The sequence below is a fragment of the Panthera pardus genome, unplaced genomic scaffold (assembly GCF_024362965.1).
Source record: "Panthera pardus isolate Hobbes unplaced genomic scaffold, ASM2436296v1 HiC_scaffold_12, whole genome shotgun sequence".
NCBI lineage: Eukaryota > Metazoa > Chordata > Mammalia > Carnivora > Felidae > Panthera > Panthera pardus.
The window spans coordinates 96,307,192-96,321,407 of record NW_026526677.1 but is presented as its reverse complement, the minus strand read 5'-3'; the positions used below and the strand labels follow the sequence as shown (position 1 = coordinate 96,321,407).

The window sequence follows — 14,216 nt, the reverse complement described above, 5'->3', positions numbered from 1 at the left end:
CGGGGCTGGGCGTGGGCAATCCCTGCTCAGGCGGGATCTGGCAGCCTGCATTTTTATTGTCACGACAACATGCACATTATTTAATGTCTTCCTAATGACATCTTAATTTCTTTTCTAATGGTACACAAACAGCTGGAAGACAGCGTGTTTTTGCCTGCCTAGCGTGTGATACTTGGCGGGTAATTACACCCCCCTCCCCTGCCTTTGGCCCCTGACTGATTGGTGCTGTGGCTTCTGTTGCAGCTGGAGAGTCCCAGCGGGCGCTTAATCCCTACTTGGCAACCTTACAGGGCCCAGCGCTGTGCTGGGTGTGCAGACAGTCGCTGCCTCCTGATGGGATCGTGTCTTGTTCTCGGGTTGCCCAGATGACCTGTTGCTCATTGAGCACCTCCCTATATGATGCATTAATGAATGTGTCCCGCCTGCAACTCTTAAGGCCCATGAAGAAGGGGATTGTGGGTTTTTTGTTTTGTTTTTTTTTTTCTTCCCTTCTGGCCTCAACAGTTTTGCCACTGCCTGGCACTTAGTAGGGCTCGGTATTTGTGGAAAGAGGTCATGGAAAAGGAAGAGCTGCCATTGGATGGAGACAGTAGCTGTCTTTTTTTTTTTTTTTTTTAAATTTTTTTTCTAACGTTTTTATTTATTTTTGAGACAGAGAGAGACAAAGCATGAGCAGGGGAGGGGCAGAGAGAGAGGGAGACACAGAATCCAAGGCAGGCTCCAGGCTCTGAGCTGTCAGCACAGAGCCCGACGCGGGGCTCGGACTCAGAGACTATGAGATCATGACCTGAGCTGAAGTCGGATGCCCAACCGACTGAGCCGCCCAGGTGCCCCAGTAGCTGTCTTAAAGATTGCTGGCGGAGGCTTCGAGAGCTGCTCCGGTGCCTGTGACCCTCTGGTCCTGGAGAAAGCCTCCTTCCTTATTTCCTGCCCTTTCCGTCTGTATGCCACCCGTATGGTTGGCTCTCCAGAAGAGACGGCAGGATGCTCTGGGAAGAATAGTCCTTTTAAGAAGCACCCTATTTTTCTCAGCAGGATTAAATAGCACCCTGGGTCTGCTGACTCTCCTTTATTGACAAACTGCTAGGTTTCCCGGTTTGAACTAGAATGTTGACATTGTTTGGTGGGTTTTGGCTGGCCTTGTGCTAAGAGAAGATTGTCAAAGGGAAAAAATACGGTTATAGATACCCTTGTTATTTGGGGGAGACCAGTGGAGATAGCATTGAGAACACCCTTAGGAAACCATATGGAATGCTGGAAATGTAAGTCTGTATTCTTGTCCTGCCTTTGCGACTGACCTGTGACGTGGGCAGGGGCGGTACTGGGATCCATGGATCATAGATTAGGGAACGACATCTCAGATGTTGTGAATTCGCTCTCTCAAAGGTCCCTCGCTGGTTTAGGAGCCGGGCTTTTGTTCCAGTTCTGCCACAGAACGTAGGGGTCACTCTCTTCTCGGACATGGTGCCTGTTTTAAAACAGGGAGAGATGAAGGACTGCTTCTCAGCTCCAGGGGCTGAAACTCAGGGCCTTTGTCTGATGGAGGACCCCCACCCCTGCTGATGGGCGTGGGTAGCAAGCCCAGTGAGTCCTCAGCATTCCTCTGGATTAGCACTCCTTCCAGAAAGCAAGTCTGCCTTTTGACAAGCGCTTGTAAGCACATGTTGGTGAGCACACGGCAGCGTTCAGATGAACCGCTGACCCTTGGGCTTCCACCCCTCCCCGGTCTCGGCTGGTCACTTGCTTCATTCCAGCTGATGGGCAGTCACCGCCAGGTCCCGGGGGGGTGGGGGTGGTGTGCTGGGGGAGCGAGTTTGTGGTCTAAGCATGTGCATAGGTGGTCTCCTGGGGCTGTGCACACGGGCCTGCGAGCCTCACCTTGGGCATGATTTCCCCTTTGTGCCTGAATGAGCCCCCTTCATTTAAACCATCCAGAGTAATTCCGGGAGTCTGGCTGGGGTCTGGACGGAGATGTGTGCCGGTGGGTAGCACACAGACTCGGGCCTGCAGCCTCAGGACCGGTCGCTGCCTTCTCTTTGGTCCTTCCTCCATTTGCCTTTCGGATTTCCTTTTTCTCCTTTGCGTGAGCAGGATCCTTGCAGCCGGCCTCCTGCCCACAGACACAGGGCCGGAGAAGCAAGTCTGTGATCTCTCAGGGCTAGTTTAGGTTAGCTGAGCACTTTTGAAATGACATCTGGCTGCCAGCACTGCCTGTATGCAGCAGGTGCCTCTTGGCCTTGAACTTGTTTGCTCTAACCTGCCTGATTTTTTTGGACCCTGTTTTGCACATTCGTGACCTCTGGTGCTAGTCAACCTTTATTATTTTTATTGTCAGCTTCTAGCGCACGTAGGACTATTAGCCAAGTGTAAAATAATAATCGAGATGATAACCTACATTTATTTAGGGATTCCTGTGTTATCAGTATCACGCTAATGTGCTTTGTGGGCTTGAATGACCTCAGTTAACCTTCCCCAAATCCTGTGTACTATTAATATTTCTGTTTTGTAGATGAGAACATGAAAGTCAGGTTCATGTTTCTGTATCATACGTGTAGTTAAGTGTTAAGAATTTGCACCGTGGCCTGATTCACTTCCAAGCTTGACTTCCACGAAACTGTTAGGCTCTGCTCCCTCTATCATCTGTTGTTGGAATAGCAGTGCCCTGGTATATGATGGTGATATGGAAGTCCTAGATGTTGATTGATTGTTGTTCGTGATAAAAATTTGTTCACTCCGAGCATTTGTCCATTTGGGTGATTTTGGTTATAACCAGACGCCTTTCTTGATCTTTGTCCCTGATTAGTTTTCATGTAGGGTTACTGGAATTTATTCTCCACAAAGAGTGCTTTTTTCTTTTTCTTTTTTTAAATGTGTATTTATTTTTGAGAGAGAGAGAGAGCACAAGCAGGGGAGGGGCAGAGAGAGGGGGAGACAGAATCAGAAGCAGGCTCCAGGCTCTGAGCTGTCAGCACAGAGCCCGACGTGGGGCTCGAACTCAACGAACTGCAAGATCATGACCTAAGCCGAAGTCAGAAGCGTAACCGACTGAGCCACCCAGGCGCCCTGAGTGCTTTTTCTTTAAAGAGCTTAGTTTACAAGGCTGTTGATTTTTTCAGTTGATTTTGCAATGGATTAAAATACTTTGGAGCTCTTGGAATGGTCCTTCAGAGTCTCAGTAACCTAAGGCTTTTAAATATCTGTAGTGAGGGCAAACACTTATTCTCTGAGGTGGATTTGATTTGATCATTGTCAAACGTTTAGATAATTAAGCAAGATAATAGCATTTCTGTGTCCTAAACTGGTTCTGGAGGAATTTTCCAAAGAGGAGATCTGAATATGTTCTGAATCTGCCCAATGAAGGCATCATGGGGCTGTTTGGTCTTTGAAGGGGACATCTTTGGAGATGATGACTGCCATTTGTCCACTCTTTATATCAGATTGATGGTCTTTGTATTGTCTTCTTTGCCCATGCAAGACTGCAGCCTCCTGTATAGAGTCCGTGGCCATGTTCTGGGGGTGGAATTCTGCTGACTACTCTTTCCATGCTCTCCCAGCTTCTCTGTGGCACCCCATAAGCTCCTACCCAGTGTACCTCTTGGGGTCAGTGACTGGGTCTGCTTGGTTTGGGGTTTGCCTCTGGACACTGCCTCTCAGACCGTATACATCTCTGTTTAGAACCCCATTTTGGGGGTGCCGGGGTGGCTCAGTCGGTTGAGTGTCTGATTTCGGCTCAGGTCATGATCTCGTGGTTCACGAGTTAGAGCCCTGAGTCAGTCTCTGTGCTGAGAGTTCAGAGCCTGGAGCCTGCTTCCGATTCTGTGTCTCCCTCTCTCTCTGCCCCTCCCCTGCTCACGCTCTCTCTCGAAAATGAATAAACATTAAAAAAAAAAAATTTAGAACCCCATTTTGGGTTCGGTGCTTCTGGCTCTTGCTTCCTTGGGTAGAAACCTTTGCTCCACATGTGAAAGTGTTAGTCGTGTTCTTTTACAGACATAGCCCATGTGAAAACATCATCCTGTCCTGGAGTATTTTTTTTTTTTTTAAGTATTCTGTTACCGTTCCATTTCTTGGAACACTGAATGCTGTGTTGTCCTCTGAATACAAAGAACATGTTCCAGATCGTTTTGGAGTTGTTTTGCATTAGTGACAGCTCTGTGTTCTTCCCTGTAGCCTAGAGCATGTGTATTTTGAAAAAGGAATAATCTCTCCTCATGGAACAGATCAGGGTGAACTGATCTCTGGCATTTCTGCTCTAGTCAACCGGTTATTCTGCTGTGGAAACTCTACCTGTGGAGTTGGTTAAATATTTGTAGAACCCTTTTGAATGTTTCATCATATGGATTCTCCTCTGCGAATGTATTTCGTGTCTTTGGTAATGCTTCGTACTCTCCGGTCCTTAGCATCTAAACAACACTGTTGCTATATATCATGGTGACTTTTATTTTTATGCGTGTGCTAGTTAAACACTGATGAAGTGCCAACACATCCAAAGCCACTGAGCGTGTCATCACCCATATTAATACCAGTCATCATTAACGAGCCCTGTTTTCCAACCTGCAGGTCAGTATAGGCAATGACATGGCTAAAATCTCCCCGCATGGAAACAGGTTACCTGGATGTGATTGTGGTCGGTTTGTCTGTCCGTTAGACAGCACAGCTGAAGGACTGTCATCAGCTGAGTTTTATCAGAGCGTTTATGTGTATTTCCCCCCGAATTTGATGATGGACAGTCACAGCCAAAAGAACACGCTTACATTTCATAATTTATGTGGCTTTTATGGTGCTCCATGGTTGTATCGTGTTTCCAGCTTTTACCCAGTGGTGTGTGCATCCTCTCCCGCCTTGCCAGAAGGATGTGGAGGGTAGGAACATCCCTTTCCCATCATTGTGCATCCACAAAAGTTCTCTCTCCAGAATGCAGCGAAGGATTTTATGGACTTGCGTCTGGCCCTCTCTGTGGAAAGCTGAACCAGAGAAAAGACTGGAAATAGGGATAGATCAATGTTAACTAGTCCTTGTGTGGATTTAGTGCATGACAGATAGCACTGAGGCTAATGGGCACCGTGGCTGGCTTTTTATTCAGCTCGGCCGCTGCACTCGGGCGCAGAGGAATTGAAAAGCAGAGACCCGGCTGTTCGTCTGGGCCCTGTCATTACTCAGGTGCATGTTCTTGTTAAGGGTTCTTGGGTCAGAGGAGCAGAAACCCAGTCAAGCTAACTCAAGTAAAAAGTGCAAACGAAACCATAGAGATTGTAAGGAACCCAAAGAGAGGAAACAGAGGTGAGCCTTGTGGGGACAGGTGCAGGAAATGGTAAAGACACCACTTCTGTCTCTCTCTCTCCTTCTCCCTGCGGGGCCCTGGTGTGGCCCTTCCCCTCCCCTCTGGAAGTCTGCCGTATTCTCCCATCTGCCTCTCTGGAGTCTGTTTCTGCACAGCCTTGACCTGCACGGGGTTTGGTTTGTCCTGCCTCACCTTTGACACCCACGCCGTGTGACTTCTCTCCCGGCTCGGGCTCCCCAGTTGCTCTGTTGTTTTTCCATCACCCCAATTCCAAATTCCCAGGAGGAACAGCGGACGCCCGGCCCTGAGCAGAGGTTGTCGGCGAGGTTCGAGCCCCCGCACTCGGCCCTTCCCCTTTCTCTCTTTCTGCGCTCCGCGCCGTCGTGTGTCTGTACGACGAGCAGGTTGTGTTGATGTCAGTATCCCGTTCGGTGTTTTTTTTAACCTGGATGTGACCGCCGCTTGCCTTCTCTCCAGGAAGCAACGCCTGTGTGTCCAGGCCGTGCAGCCTGCTCTGCCTGCCCAGGGCCAACAACGGTAAGAGCTGCCGGTGTCCGGAGGGCGTGTCCAGCACTGTCCTCCCGTCCGGGGACCTGATGTGCGACTGCCCGCAGGGCTATCAGCGGGAGAACAGCACCTGTGTCAAAGAAGGTGCGTCCCTTCTTCTTTTCTACCCTCCTTCCTCCTTCCCTCTCCCCTCCCCTCCCCTTCCCTTCCCAGTGCTGTGTGTTCCCCACGTTGCTGGGTTATTGAAATTGCCGCGGGTAAGAATCAAATCCGCTAGATACATACAGACATCCCGGCTCAGGAGCTGAGGCCTGTGGTACTTCAGTCCTCAGTGGGAGTCCCCTCTTTGTCTCCTTCTGCCTCTTTTTATTTATTTATTTATTTGTTTGTTTGTTTGTTTATTTATTTATTTATTTTTTTTAAATTTTTTTTGACGTTTATTTATTTTTGAGACAGAGACAGAGCATGAACGGGGGAGGGGCAGAGAGAGAGGGAGACACAGAATCTGAAACAGGCTCCAGGCTCTGAGCATTCAGCACAGAGCCCGACGCGGGGCTCGAACCCACAGACCGCGAGATCATGACCTGAGCCGAAGTCGGACGCGTAACCGACTGAGCCACCCAGGCGCCCCTGTTTGTTTATTTATTTATTTTCACTTATTTTGAGATAGAGAAAGAGAGAGAGCGAGTAGGGGAGGGGCAGAGGGAGAGAGGAGAGAGTAAGAATCCTAAGCAGGCTCCGCACTGTCAGTGCAGAGCCCGACGTGGGGCTCAAGCTCACCAACCGTGAGATCATGACCTGAGCCGAAGTCAGACGCTTCACCGACTGAGCCATCCAGACGCCCTTCGTTCTGCCTCTTCCTTTCCTCATCCACCCCTCTACATCCGGGTTCTCAACTTCTCCTGCTTCCTGTCAGTTGGACCAAACCTGACTTGGAGAAAGGACTGGTCGGACCCCTTCACAGCTCACCTGGGCTCAGCAGCAGCTCTTTCCCACACCCTGTCCGCCCCCCCCCCCCCGCCCCCGCAACACTAGCCCAGAAACAACCAGAGTGTTCACAATGACGTTGCAGAGGGTCTTGAGGCTTTACCTCACGCCGTGACCAACTGGCTCTAACAACCCCATCCATTCTTGCTTTGAATGTGAATACATAGGTTCTAAAACTTTTCCTCTGAAAACCTGTCTTCGTCTTGCTTTCCTGTCTAATTTGTGCCCTTACCACCTCCGCAGTCCTGGCCCCGTATATTACTGTCAGTGAGGGGAACCTCTGGAAGGGGGCCCTGCCAGGAAGCGTCCGAACCCCTGCTATTTTCATTCCCAAGGTTATATTTGCTTTGTAATCACGGCCTCCCTCCTCACAGCAGCCTCTTAGTCCCGGGCGGGGGGAACACACGAAGCGGCCCTGGGGTCCCTTTTCCATAAGAAATACAAATGGAGGGGTGCTTGTGTGGCTCAGTCGGTTAAGCGTCCGACTCCTGGTTTCGGCTCAGGTTATGATCTCACGGTGTGTGAGTTCGAGCCCCGCATTGGGCTCTGTGCTCATAGTATGGAGCCTGCTTGGGATTCTCTCACTCCCTTTCTCTCTCTGCCCCTACCCTCCTTGCTCCCTCTCTCTAAACATAAATAAATACACTTAAAAAAAAAAGAAATATAAATGGAAAAAAGATGACCCTGCCCTTCTTAGACACGGGAGATTCTCTTTCAGGCTCTGGACATCCTCTTACATCTGTTTTAGAAAGAAACAAAGTTAACGCTAAGTTAACCAAGAGGAGAGGGAAAGGCTTTTCTATATTTTCCATTAGAATGCCTTTGGTTACCCAAACAAGAGGCCAGTCATCACGTGTTCTAGACTCAGTTTACCAAACAACGCGTTTTTCTTTCTCCTGTGTGTCACGGGTAGAAAAAAACCTCAGAGTATTGTGTATCCTTTGGTACCTACTTGACTGAAAAATTGAAGATCTATGAATATATATAATACTATGTACAGAATACAGATGGCTATAACTATGTTGACTATGTATGTTTTCATACTGTGTAGACATAGTCCCTTAAGCAGTTCCTTGGATGATTAATATTTTATAACGTTGATGGGCTGGTATCTACCCATTGGACCCAACCTGCACCATCACTGTCCTTTTTCATTCTTGTAACCACCCCCGGCACCTCTCTAGCTCCCTCTTACCCCTTAATTGTAATTGAAAGAGGAAATAAGGAGGCCTCTATAGTAGTGCAGGTGAGCTTGGCACCCCCCCCCCCCCCCCTTGGCCATTTAAGGCCTGTTATTTGAGGAAGAGAAGCGGAAAGTCAAAAGAGGAGAGTCTTGCGGTCCAGCAGTAAGAATAATATTGGTTTCGTTTCCTCTTCTGCCTGCCGCCGCGGCCAGAGAACACCTGTCTCCGTAACCAGTACCGCTGCAGCAACGGGAACTGTATCAACAGCATTTGGTGGTGCGACTTTGACAACGACTGTGGCGACATGAGCGACGAGAGAAACTGCCGTGAGTCTCTTAGCTTGGCCGGGCGTCTGGGATGTTACACGTTTGTGGTTACTCGCGAGGCCGGTCAGCTCCTCCCAGGTGCGGACCTGCCACCCCGGATGGCCCCTCATGATCAGCGATGCCCGTTTAGGCTGATGGGGCTTGGAGAACAGAGAAGAACATGTCTCCACCGCCACTTAGATACGGGTTATTGTTTAACACCCAACCCCCACAGGTGAGGGAAGTGCTCACTACAAGGGGTTGACCAAGAAGCATCTCGTGGCTGAAACTGAGCTGCCTGGGGCGTCAGGCGGCCTGGGCTGTAACTGTGGCCCTACTACTGTGATAAAGCTGTTGACCAGGTGACATTCCTTGATCGGTAAATTCAACCTTTTCAGAGATTGGAAACAGGTTTTACTTTGTATGCCACTCCAATCGGCGGATATCAGCTGCCTGCCAGGCTCTAGAGTGATCATCCTAATTCACTGACGATGCCTGGTTTGGTTTGAAATGCGGGGCTGTTGGGGCGCCTGGGTGGCTCAGTCGGTTAAGCGGCCGACTTCGGCTCAGGTCACGATCTCACGGTCCGTGAGTTCGAGCCCCGCGTCGGGCCCTGGGCTGTTGGCTCAGAGCCTGGAGCCTGCTTCCGATTCTGTGTCTCCCTCTCTCTCTGCCCCTCCCCCGTTCATGCTCTGTCTCTCTCTGTCTCAAAAATAAATAAACATTAAAAAAAAAAAAAATGAAATGCGGGGCTGTTGATAGGTGTGCATGGAAACATCCACTCCAAAGAGTGTATACTTTCTAAGGGTAACAACTAAAATATATGATTGTGTTTAGCAAGGCTTAAAGACAAACAAATAACTACGTATCATGGGTAATTGATTTACTTCCAGTTTTTAACTTTTAGTAGCTTCGACATTACCTTGTAAGGAGGTGCTTTGCCTTCTGACAGTGAGTAATACGTTCAGACATTCACTCAGCAAGTATTTGTTGAGGACTCCTTTGTTCTAGGCTCTGTGCTCTGTTCTAGGCTCTGTGCTTGGCTCTGTGCCTGGCCTCAGGTGATCAGGTGGACAGGTGGATCAGGAGTTTACAGTCTGTAGGGGAGTTGGAAAAATAGAGGCAGTTACAGAGGAGCCTATGAGTGCTGTGATGGGGACGCACCATATGCGTCCAGGAAGAGCACACAAATCAAGCTTGGGTAGGTATTAATGGAGAGCCCTGAAGAAGGGTGGGTAGAGGTGAGCCAAGCAGAGGTGGAGGGAATATCGTGGTAGGCAAGAGAACTGCAGGTATGAAAACCCAGAGGTCAGAGTGCGTGGTGTGGGGCATCGGTGACAGGAATGGAGAGTTGGCCTAGGGATGGTCCCCAGAGCAGCAAGGGCCTGTGAGCTTTATTCAGAGGAGCAGTTGGGAACGGTTGAAATGACACGATGAGATTTTTGTCTTTGGAAAGATAAGGACTAGGAAGAATGCACTGGAGCGGAAGCGGACCGGGAGCAGGCAAGCCAGAAACTAATCCGCAGGCTTCTCTTTCAAATATTTCCCCATGGGAAATCCAAAAGCTCGTTGACCATTTTGTGCTGTAAGAACAGGTCGATGGGTGCCTCCTGGCTCCATATACTCTTCTGGCCTCCGGTGGACGTACTTAGCCAGCCACCTGTGGGGGCTGTGCCAGGTTCCCAGGCTGTTGCATCCAGAAAGTAACCTCAGGAGCAGTCAGTTCACTGATAAAACTACGTATTGCCCTTCCTGGCTCACAGGAGGTTTTTACTAAACCTCTTCTTAATGATTTTTTCTTTGGTTTCAGTGGTTGCCATTCACACCCAGGGAGAAGAGCTTACTGAATGGCAGATTTGGGAGAACGTTAGGCTATCTGGGTGTTTTCTTCTTTTCTTTTCTACCAGAGTCTCAGGAAGGTGTGGTGTTTGTGGGGGAAGAGCCAAAGCTCCTTAAAAACTGTCCACATGAACAACAGGGGAGCCTACCTTGGAAAGGACTTTATTACACAATGGGGTGGGAGAGGAGACGCTTCTTAGAATTGGCACGTTGGGTGAAGATTGCCAAGATATGATTAGGCTTGGTGGAAGCAGAGAGATTTAAACTAGACGACCTTGTGTCCAGTGATGGGGATTCTACCCTGGGTTTTGGTGTCTACTCGACGGATAAGCCGGGATCTTGTGTTGGTTCAGCGTTAGGAGGGAAGGACCTCCCTCCATGTTCAGGACTTGACGCTCTCCCCGCCCAGCCCGTGAGCTCTGCACGGGCCTCACAGGCTTCCAGAGAGTTCACACTCGTCCTCTGGGTCAAGTTGGCAGCTGGCTCTGAACCCGCCCTGCTTTGGTGTCACCGTCAGCTGGGATTGACCTTCCCGGGACCATGGGACTTACTTGCTGCTCTGTTCTTTCTCCATTGACTCCACTTGGCCCAAGTCCCGACCAGTCAGATGTGGCAGAGGGGAGGGGTGGCAGGGGACCCAAGAGAGTGGTGCTTGTCTGTGCCTGCTCAAGCGGCTCCCTTATCAAGGAGGAGGAGAGCCGCGCTTATCCTGACGGTGGAGGCGCCCCGGCCGAGGGCAGGGCTGCAGGAAAGGAGCAGGCTGTGGCTGGGCAGTCCTGTCTGGGAAGTTAAATGCAACATCCCGTCAGCTGCCAGGGGGTGTGGCAGGGGGGCATCCTGTCAGTTCATCTCCCTCTTGCGCGCACACACGCTCCTGTGCTGGGTAGCTGTCAGGTGCTCTGGGTTTTGACATGAATCCCCTGCAGCCTTGTCATTTTTGCATTCATCCTCTGCCTCCCACCATGAGCTCAATTACAGAGAAGAAATGGAGCCTCAAATAAGAGCTGCTGGGGATGTGTCACGGCAGCGTTGGCTTTTCATTTCACGGCACAGCCCCACCCTCCGCCCCAGGATTCTCTTCTGTCACATCCTACCTTGTGTGTCAGCTGCTTCCGAGAGCAGCCTTTCCTGGAGGGTCTTTGGCTGGGGTCAGGGGGTTGTGCTCACCTTCAAATAAGTTCTGTTCCAAAGAGGGAGAGGAATCTGTACCCGTTCGGATGCAGTCGGGCAGAGGAAGGACGAGGAAGAGACGTGACATCTGGTGGGAGCCTCTTCTATTTTACAGCCTATCTAATGGGCTCTGGTCCCAAACCTGTTTCCTTATTTATTTTCACAAGCCTGTCACAGGGTAGGTATTGTATGATTTCCACATTACAATGGAGAACACAGAGGCACAGGACGGTTAGGTTACATAAGTAAGTGGTAGATAACAGAACCGAGAGATCCGTATCTAGTCTTTCTGTCATCACAGCACTTGGCCCCATCACCTTATCCTCTTCCTGCTGTGCAGGAAACAGGCTCAAGGAGGTTAAAGTTAATTGCTTGAGGCAGAGGCAGAGCCAGGATTTGAAGCCTGACAACAGGGACCGCGTGCACGCTGCAGAATCCTTGCCCAACGCTCCCTGTGTCATCGAGACGAGGAGGTGCCAGCTTCTTGTGCGACATTGGGCTTCTTTAATGGTAGTTTTTCTAGATGAAGGTGTTTCTGCCACTTACTTAGGAAGACCCCTCCGTGTCGGAGCGGATCGTAGGAGGTAGTCCAGCCCATCAGTCTCTCTCCCAGCTGGATGGTGGTTTCTCACTTTCCCAGCCCGGTTCCCATCTGGAAGCTGTCTACCGAAAGACACGCTCTGATCTCCCTTGGTCGTAAATTTCAGGTTCTCATGGTTGTTTTTTTTTTTTCCCCCCCCTTGGTTGGCTCTCCAGGGAAATGTTTGTGTTTGGCAGGGGGAATGAATTGTTCCTAACGAGTATGTTGTGTCTCCTGTCTTAGCTACTACCGTTTGTGATCTGGATACCCAGTTCCGTTGCCAGGAGTCCGGGACCTGCATCCCCCTCTCCTACAAATGTGACCTCGAGGATGACTGTGGAGACAATAGTGATGAAAGTCATTGTGGTAAGGAGACACGACGTCCAGGAGCCCCGTTCCTGAGCAGGGCGACACTCTTTGCTCACTGGGCTGTTGTGGGTTACAGATGCAGAATTTCTTTTCTTTTCTTTTCTTTTCTTTTCTTTTCTTTTCTTTTCTTTTCTTTTTCTTTTCTTTTCTTTTTTTTCCTTTTCTCTTCCTTTCTTTTCCTTTCCTTTCCTTTCCTTTCCTTTCTTTTCTTTTCTTTTCTTTTTTCTTTTCTTTTCTTTTCCTTCCTTTCCTTTCTTTTCTTTTCCTTTCTTTTCTTTTCTTTTCTCTTCCTTTCTTTTCTTTTCTTTTCCTTTCCTTTCCTTTCCTTTCCTTTCTTTTCTTTTCCTTTCTTTTTTTTCTTTTCCTTTCTTTTCTTTTCTTTTTTTTCTTTTCTCTTCCTTTCCTTTCTTTTCTTTTCTTTTCTTTTCCTTTCTTTTCCTTTTTTTTCTTTTCTTTTCTCTTCCTGTCTTTTCTTTTCCTTTCTTTTCTCTTCCTGTCTTGTCTTTTCCTTTCCTTTCCTTTCCTTTCCTTTCCTTTCCTTTCCTTTCCTTTCCTTTCCTTCCTTTCCTTTCCTTTCCTTTCCTTCCTTTCCTTTCCTTTCCTTCCCTTCCCTTCCCTTCCCTTCCCTTCCCTTCCCTTCCCTTCCCTTCCCTTCCCTTCCCTTCCCTTTCAATTTTTTTTAAAGAAGTTTATTTTTTATTTTGAAAAATAAAGAGTGTGCGTGCAAACAGGGTAGGGACAGAGAGAGAGGAAGATGCAGAATCCCAAGCAGGCTCTGTGCCACGAACGCAGAGCCCCGCACGGGGCTCAAACTCACAGACCATGAGATCATGACCTGAGCTGAGATCAAGAGTTGGACGCTTAACCGATTGTGCCACCCAGGCGCCCTGATGCAGGATTTCTGAAAGCGTCTCTGGGTTTATGATAGTCCAGCTGCATGACCACCATGGTAGGAATGATTCATTCAAAAAATAACAGCCCCTGCTTGTACCTTGCAGAGGCGCTGTAAGCATGGATATGATAGTGAGGAAGATTTCTAAATGAATTTAGGCGGTTCGTAACAGCTGTATGTGGAACAGACTTGGCCCACACATCTGGGCGGCTGTGAGATTAGCCTCCCGAACACACAGATCAATACCTTTGTGAACATTTTTTTTTTTAAATTTTTTTTTTTTAACATTTATTTATTTTTGAGACAGAGAGAGACAGAGCATGAACGGGGGAGGGTCAGAGAGAGCGGGAGACACAGAATCGGAAGCAGGCTCCAGGCTCCGAGCCATCAGCCCAGAGCCCGACGCGGGGCTCGAACTCACGGACCGCGAGACCGTGACCTGAGCCGAAGTTGGCCGCTTAACCGACTGAGCCACCCAGGCGCCCCAGTGAACGTTTTTTAAAACCAGTCTAACTCAGTAAACTCTGTTAGAAGCCCAGCAGATGGTACGAACGTAGTTTGAACATCTGTTTCCCGAATGGAGGTTTTTACATTTAGAAAAATCAGTGTGTTGGAATTGCAAGGCGTGATAAGGAGTTCTCTAGTTCAGGTCCTTTCAATTTCCAATTAAATGACCGAAGGGACATATTTCAGGTGATGCTATTAGTTTCTGTCAGAGTAGGAACCCGGAGCCTTGTTTCCCACCCGACCCCCGCTGCTGCCCGGCACCGGCCCTGCCCCGGTTCACGAGGCCTGTCTTGGTGAATGGCTCTGGTACCCAACTCCGCGTTGCTGACTGTGCAAGGAGGAAACATTACACATTGCACACAGTGTACCAGATTGGAGGGATCCTGGCCATGAAAGGGAAGTGAGAACGGAGGCCAGACGCTGACCCCAGACATCATGATGAGTTGGTGTGGCCGTGCCAGTTCTCTCTGCCCACCCACGGGGCAGGTCCGGTCAGGCTGTGCCTGTGCTTACAGATGGGGCCTGCTGTTTTCACCAGCAGGCAGTTTGACCCCAGGGACTGAAATGAGGAGAGCAGGGGAAATGCTCCTAGCCT

General features: G+C 49.3%; 1 protein-coding gene across 2 annotated transcripts in view; it reads left to right on the top strand.

The window, feature by feature from the left end:
• SORL1 (sortilin related receptor 1) overlaps positions 1–14,216 on the top strand; it is a 172,679-nt gene that overhangs the window by 104,277 nt on the left and 54,186 nt on the right. For both annotated transcript variants that reach the window (XM_053900357.1, XM_019468850.2), the window contains exons 22-24: positions 5,759–5,932; positions 8,172–8,285; positions 12,097–12,219. In XM_053900357.1, the coding sequence (XP_053756332.1) occupies positions 5,759–5,932; positions 8,172–8,285; positions 12,097–12,219 (411 nt within the window). The remainder of the gene's footprint in view (positions 1–5,758; positions 5,933–8,171; positions 8,286–12,096; positions 12,220–14,216) is intronic.